Consider the following 13,920-nt stretch of genomic DNA (forward strand, 5'->3'; position numbering starts at 1 on the left):
GAAGCTAAAGACCACTCTCCTCAAGAATGTTTGGGTCAACCAGGAAATCAAAGAAGAACTTAAAAAATTCATGAAAACCAATGAGAACGAAAACACATTGGTCCAAACCCTATGGGATACTGCAAAGGCGATCCTAAGGGGGAAATACATAGCCATCTAAGCCTCACTCAAAAAAATAGAAAAATCCCGAATTCACCAATGAACTTTACACCTTAAAGAACTAGAGAAAAAGCAACAAACGATGCCTAAGCCATGCATTAGAAGAGAAACAAGATTAGAGTAGAGATCAATGAATTAGAAACCAGAAACACAGTAGATCAGATTAATAAAACTAGAAGCTGGTTCTTTGAAAGAATTAATAAGATTGATAAACCACTGGCCAGACTTATCCAAAAGAAAAGAGAAAGGACCCAAATAAAATTATGAATGAAAGGGGAGAGATCACAACTCACAACAAGGAAATAGAAATAATTATTAGAAATTATTATTAACAACTATATGCCAATAAATTAAGCAACCTGGAAGAAATGGATGCCTTCCTGGAAACCTATACACTGCCAAGACTGAAACAAGAAGAAATTGACAACCTAAATAGGCCAATAACCAGTAAGGAGATTGAAGCAGTGATCAAAAACCTCCCAAAAAACAAGAGCCCAGGGCCTGATGGATTCCCTGGGGAATTCTACCAAACATTCAAAGAAATAATACCTATTCTCCTGAAGCTGTTTCAAAAAATAGAAGGAAAGCTTCCAGACTCATTCTATGAGACCAGCATTATTTAATACCCAAACCAGGCAAAGTCCCCATCAAAAAGAAGAATTTCAGACCCATATCCCTGATGAATATGGATTCCAAAATTCTCAGAAAAATTCTAGCTAATAGGATCCAACAATACATTAAAAGGATCATCCACCACAACCAAGTGGGATTTATCCCCGGGATGCAAGGGTGGATCAACATTCACAAATCAATCAATGTGAGAGAACACATTAATAAGAGGTGAGGGAAGAACCATATAGTCCCTCCAATTGATGCAGAAAAAGCATTTGACAAAATACAGCATCCTTTCCTGATTAAAACTCTTCAGAGTACAGGGATAGAGGGAACATTCCTCAAGTTCATAAAATCCGTCTATGAAAAACCCACAGCGAATATCACCCTCAATGGGGTAAAGCTGAGAGCCTTTCCCTTAAGATCAGGAACACGTCAAGGATGCCCACTCTTGCCACTATTGTTCAACATAGTACTAGAAGTCCTAGCAACAGCAATCAGACAACAAAAAGAAATAAAAGGTATTCAAATTGGCAAAGAAGAAGTCAAACTCTCTCTCTTCGCAGATGACATGATACTTTATGTGGAAAACCCAAAAGACTCCACTCCCAAATTACTAGAACTCACACAGCAATTCAGGAATGTGGCAGGACACAAAATCAATGCACAGAAATCAGTTGCTCTCTTATACATTAACAACGCCAACTGTAGAAAGAGAAATTAGAGAAACAATTCCATTTACAATAGCACCAAAAACCATAAGAGACCTTGGAATAAACCTAACCAAAGAGGTAAAGAATCTATAGTCTAGGAACTACAGAACACTCATGAAAGAAATTGAAGAAGACACAAAAAGATGGAAAAACATTCCATGCTCATGGGTCGGAAGAATAAACATTGTTAAAATGTCTATGCTACCCAGAGCAATCTATACTTTCAGCACCATCCTGATCAAAATTCCAATGACATTTTTCAAAGTGCTGGAAAAAACAACCCTAAAATTTGTATGGAAAAGACCCTGAATCGCCAAGGAAATGTTGAAAAAGAAAAACAAAGTTGGGGGCATCACGTTGCCTGATTTCAAGCTATATTACAAAGCAGTGATCACCAAGACAGCATGGTACTGGCACAAAAACAGACATTTGGACCAATAGAACAGAAGAGAGAGCCCAGATATGGACCCTCAACTCTATGGTCAAATAATCTTCGACAAAGCAAGAAAAAATATGCAATGGAAAAAAGACAGTCTCTTCAATAAATAGTGCTGGGAAAATTGGACAACTATATACAGAAGAATGAAACTCGACCATTCTCTAACACCATACACAAAGATAAATTCAAAATGGATGAAAGATCTCAATGTGAGACAGGAATCCATCAAAATCTTAGAGAAGAACATAGGCAGTAACCTCTTTGACATCAGCCACAGCAACTTCTTTCAAGATACATCTCCAAAGGCTGGTGCAACAAAAGCAAAAATGAACTTTTGGGATTTCACCAGGATAAAAAGCTTCTGCACAGCAAAGGAAACAGTCAACAAAACAAAGAGGCAACCCACAGAATGGGAGAAGATATTTGCAAATGATTCTACGGACAAAGGGCTGATTTCCAAGATCTATAAATAACTTCTCAAACAACACCCAAAAAACAAATAATCAAGTCAAAAATGGGCAGAAGATATGAACAGACCCTTCTCCGAAGAAGACATATAAATGGCTAACAGACACATGAAAAAATGTTCATCATCATTAGCCATCAGGGAAATTCAAATCAAAACCACATTGAGATACTACCTTACACCAGCTAGAATGGCAAAAATTGACAAGGCAAGAAACAACAAATGTTAGAGAGGTTGTGGAGAAAGGGGAACCCTCTTACACTGTTGGTGGGAATGCAAGTTGGTACAGCCACTTTGGAAAACAGTACGGAGGTTCCTCAAAAAAATTAAAAATAGAGCTACCCTATGACCCAGGAATTGTACTACTGGGTATTTAGCCCAAAGACACAGATGTAGTGAAAAGAAGGGCCATATGCACCCCAATGTTCATAGCAGCAATGTCCGCAATAGCCAAACTGTGGAAGGAGCCAAGAGGCCCTTCAACAGATGAATGGATAAAGAAGATGTGGTCCATATATACAATGGAATATTACTCAGCCATCAGAAAGGATGAATACCCAACTTTTACATCAACATGTATGGGATTGGAGGAGATTATGCTAAGTGAAATAAGTCAAGAAAAAAATCAATTATCATATGGTTTCACTTAGTTGTGGAACATAAGGAACAGCGTGGAGGACATTAGGAGAAGGAAGGGAAAAATGAACAAGGGGAAATTGGAGGGGGAGACGAACCACGAGAGACGATGGACTCTGAGAGACAAACTGAGGGTTCTAGAGGGGAGGGGGGTGGGGGACAGGTTAGCCTGGTGATGGGTATTAAGGAGGGCACGTTCTGCGTGGAGCACTGGGTGTTATACGAAGACAATGAATCATGGGTCACTACATCAAAAACTAATGATGCATTGTATGGTGACTAATGTAACGTAATAAAATTAAATTAAATTTAAAAATATAAATAAACAGAGCCACGGGCACCTAGAGAACTGGACAGAACTGGACAGTGCTCCTGCACACCTATGCAAGTCAGGGCTGAGAAGTAAGAACACTTTAGACCACTACCCCAGAGAGCACTAAAAATACCGTCATTAAGGCCTAAAGTGTTCTGTTTGAAGTCTCAAGATGCTAACACAGATATTTTCTCTGTTCCAGTGAACAAAGAAGAGGTTAGATACAGGCTCTTAACTGTCATTGGCCATTCTCAGGAAGGGTATGCAAAACAAAGGCAGAGTAGAATTAGTAAAACACAACCTCTTGGTCAATCACAGCAAATTTGGGTTGAGACTCCAGTTTAGTAATATATATGCAGCATTTTATACTATGAAAGGGACACTTTGTTTCCAGATGAGCAAACAAAGGCACAGATTTGGGGCATGAGCTTGGCAAGTTCACACAAGCCGATTCTCACAGGCATCCCTGGCTCCAGGCTCAGTGGACTATACGTGCCTGGCATTCCTCCCCCGTGCACTCCCCCTTCCCTGCCCCCAACCAGCTCTCTATAAGGCCATGCAGAACCTGAGAGAGGAATTCGCCTTATCAGTGAAACTGCTTTCACCAGCCTCCTCTCAATCGGTTTTTTCAAACAGAACAAAGAAAGCCATCCCTGTTTCATTTTCCCCAAGCTGGAACTCTGCTAACTAGTTTCAGTTTCCACTTTCGGTTTTTATCTTGGTTTCCAGTTTAATTTGGTAACAACACGGCCACAGCTTACTCATTAAGTATTTATCTTATAAAGCCCCGAGGTGGAGCTTTAAGTCCAGAGCATCCTCAAGACCGGCTGGATCTCAGAGGAAAACACTGCAGAACCACTGTCTAATTCATCACAGCCATGAGGTAAGGATTTTTCTGCTCCCCCGCCTTTCAGTCTCAAGTTTTGGAAAAACTGTTAATCAAAACCATCTCCAGAGACTTCCCTTCAGTAATGTCAAGTTTCCTTACTCTTCTATTTGAGCATCTGCTTGGGGACAGAGTGTTCATTAATTCAGGCATTTTCCTTTGTGTTAGCATTACCCTGAGGAAGCTTACCTCATAATAAAGCCCAAAGAAGCAGAGGGATGTGGGATGAGAGTTTTCTAGGAAGGGAGAAAATGACCCCCAGTCTCTAAGATTCTTTTCCCTACACTCACTACTGTCTGACAGTTGGTCTGGAAAGAGACAGTGCTTTCTGCTGGCTCCTCACTATGGGGGAAAAAAGGGACCCACATAGCTGTAGGAGCCACAGTCCTGGGTTCTCTCAGATTCTTGAGGAAAATACCGTGGGCATGGGGTAGCAGAAGCTCACAGCCTAGAGAACGAGACCTTCCTCTGGAGACTTCGGTTCTCACTGTCTGTGCTGCTGGGCTCCCAAGGCAGGTCTTCTCAACCTGACTGGATTCAAGATGCGCAGACTACCTCTCCCTATGGAAGCCAGTGGTCTGCAGATCCCTGATATCCTGGCCACGGGGCTTGATCGGAGTTGTGTACTTAGGAACATCCACATATTCCTTAGCTAACGGCCCTAATGTGGGAATTTCTATGTTGTCTAAACTGAATCTTGATTTAAATCACCCTTGATATCAACAGACTAAAAAAATTTTAATTAATATCGACTTGCAAATTTCCCCTCAGTGCTCCAGTGGACAAAATTTTGAAGGGACAGAAGTTCCAGAAAGTGCATAATTACAGGCCTATGATCAACCCTCCTCCCTGGTCTATAGACAGATGGAATGGGTTATCATCGATAAAGGAAATAATAATAATGATAATAATATAGAAGTAGCTATCACTTCCTCAATGCTTATTAAGTGCCAGCCTGGCTTCTAAAAGTATTATGTAAATTATTACATTTAACCCTCAAAAGACAGCAATGAGGCAGGTACTCGGATCATACTGATTTTGCAATAATGAATTTTAGATTTAGAACCGTTAAGGATCACACAGATAACAAATGATAGAGCTGAGACATGAGCCAGAGTCTCTATTCAGTGATACCTTATTTAACCTTTAAACCAATGTTTCTTTTTTTAAAAAAGATTTGTTTATTTATTTTTAGAGAGGCAGGGGAGGGGCAGAGGGAAAGAGAGAATCCCAAGCAGACTCCCCACTGAGTGCAGAGCCCAGCACGGGACTCCATCCCAGGACCCTGAGATCATGACCTGAGCCAAAGAGTCAGATGCTTAATGACTGCGCCACCCAGGTGCCCCTAAATTTCTTAAAGTGTACCAGTGGGGGGTTCATGAGATCATTTCAGACTGCATACTAATTAGTTTTTGTTTTAATGCTTTTGTGTTTATTTCAACATGTACTAGAGAAAAATATGTATATATCACTTGTAGAATTTCTCCTGGGTTAGTAGCATGATTTTTTATTGTGATCATATAGGTATATATGATAAAATATATTATATATATATAATATATATATAATTATATATAAAATATATAAAAATATTTTATGGTATGATAAAATTAGCCATTTTCACATATATGATTTTGTGGTATTTAGTACATTCATGATGTTGTCCAACCATCACCAGTATCTACTTCAAGAATATTTTCATTACTCTGAGGAGAAACCCCATACCCTTTAAGCATTCACTCTCCACTCATCCTTTGCTCCAGGATCTGGCAACCATTAATCTGCTTTCTCTCTATGGATTTGCCTACTGTGGATATTTCATATCAATGGAAGCATGCAAGAAGTGGCTTTCTGTGGCTGCCTTATTTCACTTAGCATAATGTCTTCAAGGTTCATCCATGTTGTAGCAGGTGTGAGAATGTCCTTCCATGTTTAAGCTAAATAATATTCTACTGTATATATATTCCATTCATCTCTTGATGGCCATTTAGGTTGCTCCCACCTTTTGACTATTGTGAACAATGCTGCTATGAATATAAGTATGTGAATATCTGTTCGAGTCTCTGTTTTCACTTCTTTTGGGTATATACCCCAAAGTGGCACTGCTGAATCATATGACAATTCTATTTAATTTTTTTGAAGAATTATCACCATTTTCCATGGCAACCACCCCATTTTATATTCCCCGTAGTAATGCACAACAGTTCTAATTTTTCCATATCCTCATCAACACTTGTTTTCTCTGTTTTGCTGATAGCAGCCATCCTAATGGGTATGAAGTGGTATCTCATTTTGCTTTTGATTTGCATTTTGCTAATGACTGGTGATGTTGAGCATCTTTCATGTGCTTAAGGCCACCTGGTATCTTCTTTGGAGAAATGTCTGTTCAATCCTTTGCTCATTTTTTAGTCAGCTGTTGTGTTTTTTCTAATTAAAGATTTTTTATTTATTTATTTGAGAGAGAAAGAGCGTGAGTAGGGGGAGGGGCAGAGGGAGCGGAAGAGAGAGAATCTCAAACAGACTCCCTGATGAGCGGGGAGTCTGATGGGGGGCTCGATCCCAGGACCCTGGGATCATGACCTGAGCCAAAGTCAAGAGTTGGATGCTTAACTGACTGAGTCACCCAGGTGCCCCAGTTGTTTGTTTTTTTGTTGTTGAGTTACAAGAGTTGTCTATATAGTCTGGATATTAATCCCTTATCAGATATGTGGTTTGCAAATAATCTCTCCCATTTTGTGGGTTGTCTTTTCATCTGTCAGTAGTGCTCTTTGATGTACAAACATTTCTAATTTTGATGAAATCCAATTTAATCTCTGTTTACTTGTGTTGCCTGTGCTTTTGGTGTCCTAACCAAGACTGCCAAATCCAACGTCATGAAGATTTTTCCTATTTTCTTCTAAGATTTTTGTAGTTTTGGTCCATTTTGAGGGTTTTTGTTTTTTTTAGTATACAGTATAAGGATCCAACTTCATTCTTTTGCATGTGGATATCCAGCTTTCCTGGCACCATTTGTTTTTTTTGGGGGGGGGGGTTATTTTTTTTAAAGATTTTATTTATTTGAGAGAGCGAGCAAGCATGAATGGGGAGAGGGACAGAGGAAGAAGGAGAGAGAGAATCAGACTCCCTGCTGAGCAGGGAGCCGGATGGACCCAGGACCCTGAGATCATGACCTGAGCCGAGAGTAGACGCTTAACTGACTGAGCCACCCAGGCACCCCCTGGCACCAGTCACTGAAACACCTTTCCCCATTAAATGGTCTTGGCACATGTGTCAAAAATCATTTGGCCATCGTTATGGACTGAATTGTGTCCCTCTGGTCACGTGTTGAAGCTCTAACCCCCACTGTGACTGTATGTAGAGATGGGGCCTGTGAGGAAGTACTAAGGGTTAATTGAGGTCATAAGGGTGGGGCCTTAATCTGAAAGGGCTGATCTCCTTGGAGAAGAGGAAGTGCACTCACTCTCTCTCAATCCAATGCACCATAGAGGAAAAGTCATGTGGATGCCAGTAAGAGCTTTTATCAGGAAACAAATCAGTAGGTACCTTGATTCATGACTTCCAGCATCCAGAACTGTGAGAAAATAAATGTCTGCCATTTAAGCCACCCAGTATGTGGTACTTCATTGTGGTAGCCCTAGAAGACTAATGCAACCATAAATGTGAGTGCTTATTTCTGGGCTCTCAATTCCATTCTACTGATCAATAAGTCTATCTTTATGACCATACCACCTGGTTTTTATTATTGTTGCTTTGTAGTAAGTTTTGAAATCCAAAAGTATGAGACCTCCAACTCTGTTCTTTTTTAAAATCATTTTGGTTATTTGAGATCCCTTGAGATTCCCATCTGAATTTTCGGATGGATATTTCTATTTCTGAAACAAACAAACGATAAAAGCCATTGGAATTTTGACAGGGATTGCACTGAGTCTGTAGATTGCTTTGGGCGCTACTGACATCTGAACAATATTAAAGCTTCCAGGCCACGAACACAGGATGCTTCTTACTTTATTTCTGTCTTCCTTACCTTCTTTCAGCAATGTTCTGTAGTTTCCAGTGTACGAGCCTTTCACTGGAAGGCTTTATTGTTGACTTTATTACTAAGTATTTTATTCTTTTGATGCTATTAAAAAAGAATTGTTTTCTTAATTTGCTTCCTAGGCTGTTCATTGTTAGTGCACAGAAACACAACTGATTTTTACATGTTGATTTTGTATACTGCAAAGGTCTAAATAAACAGAAATATAGCATGTTCATGGACTAGAAGACTCAACATAGCAAAACTGTCAATTCTCCCTTAACTGATATAAAATTCCTATCAAAACTCCAGCAACAGGGCGGCTGGATGGCTCAGTCAGTTAAGCGTCTGCCTTCAGCTCAGGTCGTGACCCTGGGGTCCTGGGATCGAGCTGCAGTCAGGCTCCCTGCTCCGCAAGGAGTCTCCTTGTCCCTTTCTCTCTGCCCCTCCCCCCCCCATATGCTCTCGCATGCACACACGCTCTCTTTCCCTCCCTCAAATAAAGTCTTTAAAAAAAGAAATATTAGAAACACTCCAGCAAGATTTTTTGTAAATATAGACAATATTAATCTAAAATTTATACGGAAGGGCAAAGGAACTAGGATAATAATTTTTAAGAAGAATAGAGTGAGAGGAATCATCCCACACAATTTTAAGACTACGATAAGTGAAATTATATGGTACTGGTGTAGGGATAAATACATAGCTCAGGGAAACAGAATAAGGAACCAGGAAATAATCCCACATAATTACTGCCAACTGATTTTTCACAAAGGTGCAAAAGCAGTTCAACGAAGAAAGAAGAGTCTTTTCAACAAATGGTGATGAAACAATCAGATACCCATAGGCAGAAAATAAGCCAGCAAATTAATCTTCTTACATTATGCAAAAGTTAACTCAAAATGGATCAGAGATATAATGTAAAACGTGTAGAAGAAATCACAGGAGGGGTGCGTGGGTGGCTCAGTCAGTTATTCGCCTGCCTTCTGCTCAGGCTGTGATCTCAGTGTCCTGAGGTCGAGCCCCTCATTGGGCTCCCTGCTCAGTGGGGAGTCTGCTTCTCCCTCTCCCTCCGCCCCTCCGCCAGCTCACACTGGCTCTTTCTCTCTCGCTCTCTCTCAAATAAATAAATAAAAATCTTTAAAATAGGGCGCCTGGGTGGCTCAGTCGTTAAGCGTCTGGCTTCAGCTCAGGTCATGATCCCAGGGTCCTGGGATCGAGCCCCACATCGGGCTCCCTGCTCTTCGGGAAGCCTGCTTCTCCCTCTCCCACTCCTCCTGCTTGTGTTCCCTCTCTCTGTCAAGTAAATAAATAACATCTTTAAAAAAAAATCTTTAAAATAAAAAAAAAAAAAAATTAAAGGGGCTCCTGGATGGCTCAGTCGGTTACATGTCTGCCTTCTGCTCAGGTCTTGATCTCAGGGTCCTGGGATCAAGTCCCGCATCAGGCTCCCTGCTTAGCCAGGAGTCTGCTTCTCCCTCTGCCTGCCGCATCCCCTGCTTATGCTCTCTCTCTGGCAAATAAATAAATAAAATCTTTTAAAAATTAATTAATTAACTAAATAAAAGAAAAAGAAATCACAAGAGAGAATCTTCAGGACCTCGTGCTTGCTCTGGGGTTCCTGGACACCATACCAAGAGCATGATCCATGAAAGAAAAAAAATCAATAAATTATAGTTCATAAAAAAATAGAAACTTTTGCTCTTCAAAAGAGCTTATTAAAGGATAAAAAAAAAACAAAAAACAAAAACACAGGCTACACCCTGAGAGAAAATATTTGAAAACCACATACCTCACAAAGGACACATATCTAGAATCTATACAGAATTCTTGAAACCTGACAATGAAAAAACAAACAATCCAATTAGAAAACAGGCAGAAGAAATGAAGAGATACTTCACCAAAGAGGATGTGTGGATGGTAAAGGAGTACTAAAGATTTTCAACACCACTAGTCAATAGGGAAGGGAAATTAAGCCCAAGTGAGATATCACTAACCCCTATTAAGACAGCTAAGAAAAAAAAATTTTAAGTGAAATTCCAAATGCTGGTAAAAATGCAGAGAATTGGATCCTTCATGCATTGCTAGGAGGAATGTAAAATGATAGTCACTGTGGAAAATAGTCTGGCAGTTACTTAAAAACATAAGCACACGCTAACCATATGACCTGGATGCCACTCCTGGGCACTTATCTCTGGGAAATGAAAATGTATGTCCACACAAAAGTCTGTGCACAGCTCTTCATAGTACATTTAACTGTAATAGGCCCAAACTGAAAACAATGGAAATGTCCTAGAATAGATGCATAGGTAAACCAACTATGGCATGCCCATGCCACGGAATATTATTCCCCAGTGAAAAGGAATGACCCATCGATAAACTCAACAACTTGGATGGATGTCAGGGGCATTATGATGAGTGAAAAAAAAAAAAAAGGCAATCTCAAAATGTCACATACTGTATTGTTCCATGATATGACATTCTTGAAGTGACAGAATTGTAGAGATGAAAACAAGTGACCAGAGGCTAGGGATGTTTGGTGAGGAGAAGGGAGGGCAACAGGTGTGATTCTGAAGGAATAATATGAGGTCGATGTTTGTGATGATAAAGTAGTTCTGCACCTGATTGAGGTGGTGGTTCCATGGATTTACTCACTCACGTGATGAAATGACACAGAACTGACAGATATTTTCCCAAAGTCAGTATCTTTGCTATGGTACTGTCGATCGGTAAGGCCAGTCCCTGGAAGAAACTGGGGGAAGGGTACGCCGGACCCCTGTACTCTCTTTGCAAATATCAGTGAGTCTATAATTATTTCCAAATAAAAAGTGGGGGAAAACAAAACTTGGTTGAACAAATATCATCCCTTTTAGGTGGTCTTCGTTTGTTGCAAAATCTACAGACTAAGGTCCTGAAGTGAATAATGTTTCGTAAGGCTCTACCTTTCTAACTGGTTTCTCTCCTGATTAGAGATATAGGAACACAGGACACTCTTATTATAGCACGTAAGATGTATGCTCTAAATGCTTCACAAAAACAGGCGTATTTATTTTCACCCAACTCCAGACTCAAGTGTGGTGTGTCTGTTACTGTCCACGTCTTACCAAAAAGACTCTGAACCACAGAGAGGTTACTTGGTGGAAAGTGGTGAAGCCAGTGTGTGGGACCAGACAAGCTGCATCCAAAGTTCGTGCAGATCTTAGAAATATAAGGACTCTAAGGAAAACCACAGCAGGCATGCCCTTTCCAAGGCTAAGTTCCAAAAATGAGGCATTTTATTTGGCTTCTTTCTATTGATTGTTCCTCATTCAACAAAGAAAATGTTTTGTTTTTGTTTTCACAGTAAGAACACGGATGAGGTCAAAGCTAAGCTGGACCAGCTGAGATGTCACTTTACGTGGGAGTTGCTAGTTGAAGACACCGAACTGCCTGATTTGGAAAACAGGATCTTGGATCAGATTGATTTCCTAGACACCAAATACAACGTGGGGATCCACAACCTGCTGGCCTATGTGAAGCACCTGGTGGGCCAGAACCAGGAAGCCCTGGGGAGCCTGCAGGAGGCTGAAGGCTTAATCCAGCAGGAACGTGGTGCCCAATCAGATGTGAGACTTCTGGTCACATGGGGCAACTACGCCTGGCTGTATTACCACATGGGAAGACCCGAAGAAGCCCAGGCTTACCTGGACAAGGTAGAGAACACCTGCAAGGAGTTCGGGGCTCCCTCCCGCTACAGGATGGAGTGTCCCCAGATGGACTGTGAGGAGGGATGGGCCTTGCTGAAATGTGGAGGAAAGAATTATGAACGGGCCAAGGCCTGCTTTGAGAAGGCTCTGGCAGTGGACCCAGAAAACCCTGAATTTAGCACTGGGTATGCGATCACCACCTACCGCCTGGACGTCTTTAACAAAGCAACACAGGTTAGTGAGGCATTCTGTCTGCAGACCCTGAAAGAGGCCATCAGGCTAAATCCAGAAGATGCATATATTAAGGCTCTCCTTGCCCTGAAGCTTCAGGACATAGGCCAAGAAGCTGAAGGAGAAAAGCACATTGAAGAAGCACTGACCAACACGTCCTCGCAGACCTACGTCTTCCGATACGCGGCCAAGTTTTACCGAAGAAAAGGCTCTCTGGACAAAGCTCTTCAGCTCTTAAAAATGGCCCTGCAGGCCACCCCCTCCTCTGCCTTCCTGCACCACCAGATAGGGCTTTGCTACAGGGCACAAATGATCGAAATAAAGAGAGCTGCCAACTGGCAGCCCAGAGGACACGTTAAAGAAAATTCTGACAAAATGGTAAGAATGGCCATATCTCATTTTCAATTTGCTCTGGAACAAAAGCCCACATTTGAAGTTGCTTATATACACCTTGCAAGTATGTACATAGAAGCTGACGACTACGAAAGAGCTGAAGACACATACCAAAGAGCGTTCTGCTTGAAATCACTGGAAGAAGAAAAACTGCAAAATATACATTTCCACTATGGTCAATTTCAGGAATTTCAAAAGAAGTCTGAGGTCAATGCAATTATCCATTATTTGAAAGCAGTAAAAATAGAGAAGGCATCATTGTCAAGGGATAAAAGTATGAATTCTTTGGAGAAATTGGCTTTAAGGAAACTTCGTAGAAATGCATCAGATGTAGAAAGCTTGAGCATTCTTGGGTTCATCTACAAAGTCAAAGGAGAAATGAATAAGGCCCTGGAGTACTATGAGCGGGCCCTGCGGCTGGCTGCTGACTTTGGGAACTCTGAGACACAATCCCTAGCCGTGGAAATATGAACCACGTTCACATTTTGTTTGATTTTTAGGTAAATGTGTTTAATCATTTTTTCTGCTTGCTACTTTCAGAAACATATTAAGTAATCCACTATAGTGATACAAGTTTTTAACATTTATACTCAAACCTGATAAAATATTGTTTGTATTCAATAGTGAATAGTGAAACAGATATATATACATTTCTGTATGTGAGAGTGAGAGGAACCATTTCTCTGTGTATGTTATCTAGTAGAAAAACAGTTTTTTGAGTAGATTTGTAGCAGATAAAGCACTGGACTTACATAAAATAAAATGTTTAATTCATTCGTTTTATCAACAAATAGTTTTCAGTGTTAGACACTGAATATGGTGATGTGGGGGAGGAAAAAATCTTTTTACTCTACCCATCTTAGGTTCACTGGCCAGGACCCTGAATGAGACTGACAAGGACAGATCAACAAGAGAAAAACAGAGGTTTATTAACACATGCATCTCACATACACATGGGAACTCCCAGTGACGAGTAACTCAAAGGGTGGTTAGAACTTGGACTTACATAACATCCTAACAAACGAACATTACATTTAGAGAAGGGATAAGAAAAAGGAAAAGAACCTTGAGTTTCTAGTGTGGCAAATTGTAGGAAGGTAAATATATGGGGGAGATTAATGGAAAATAAGAGCTAGTTAATAAGGTCTGTCATGTAGATTTCTCTGGTAGTGACTCTGGGCTGATAAGGGCCTAGAGGTGTCTCAGGCAATCAACTTCTCTCTTGCTGGGTAGAGAGGGTAAGGGGATACCTTTACAAATTTATGTACTGCTTTCAGGCAGATAGGGGGATTGCAGAGAGTTTTTCTTACATCTGCTTCTTAATTGCCTTCAGCTGAAAATAATCCATATGCCAGGTGCCTGGGTGGCTCA

At 40.6% G+C, this 13,920-nt stretch overlaps 1 protein-coding gene across 1 annotated transcript; it reads left to right on the forward strand.

Annotated features, from left to right (window-relative positions):
* Positions 1-4,051: 4,051 nt before the first annotated feature.
* On the forward strand, positions 4,052-13,340 carry LOC112807809 (interferon-induced protein with tetratricopeptide repeats 1-like). Its single transcript, XM_025850770.2, has 2 exons — positions 4,052-4,221; positions 11,583-13,340. The coding sequence occupies exons 1-2, from the start codon at positions 4,217-4,219 to the stop codon at positions 13,018-13,020; spliced, it is 1,443 nt and encodes a 480-aa protein (XP_025706555.1). The 5' UTR covers positions 4,052-4,216; the 3' UTR covers positions 13,021-13,340.
* Positions 13,341-13,920: the final 580 nt, after the last annotated feature.

The sequence above is a fragment of the Callorhinus ursinus genome, unplaced genomic scaffold (genome assembly GCF_003265705.2).
Source record: "Callorhinus ursinus isolate GAN/ISIS: 27379988/994484 unplaced genomic scaffold, GSC_fseal_2.0 scaffold32, whole genome shotgun sequence".
Classification (NCBI taxonomy): Eukaryota; Metazoa; Chordata; class Mammalia; order Carnivora; family Otariidae; genus Callorhinus; species Callorhinus ursinus.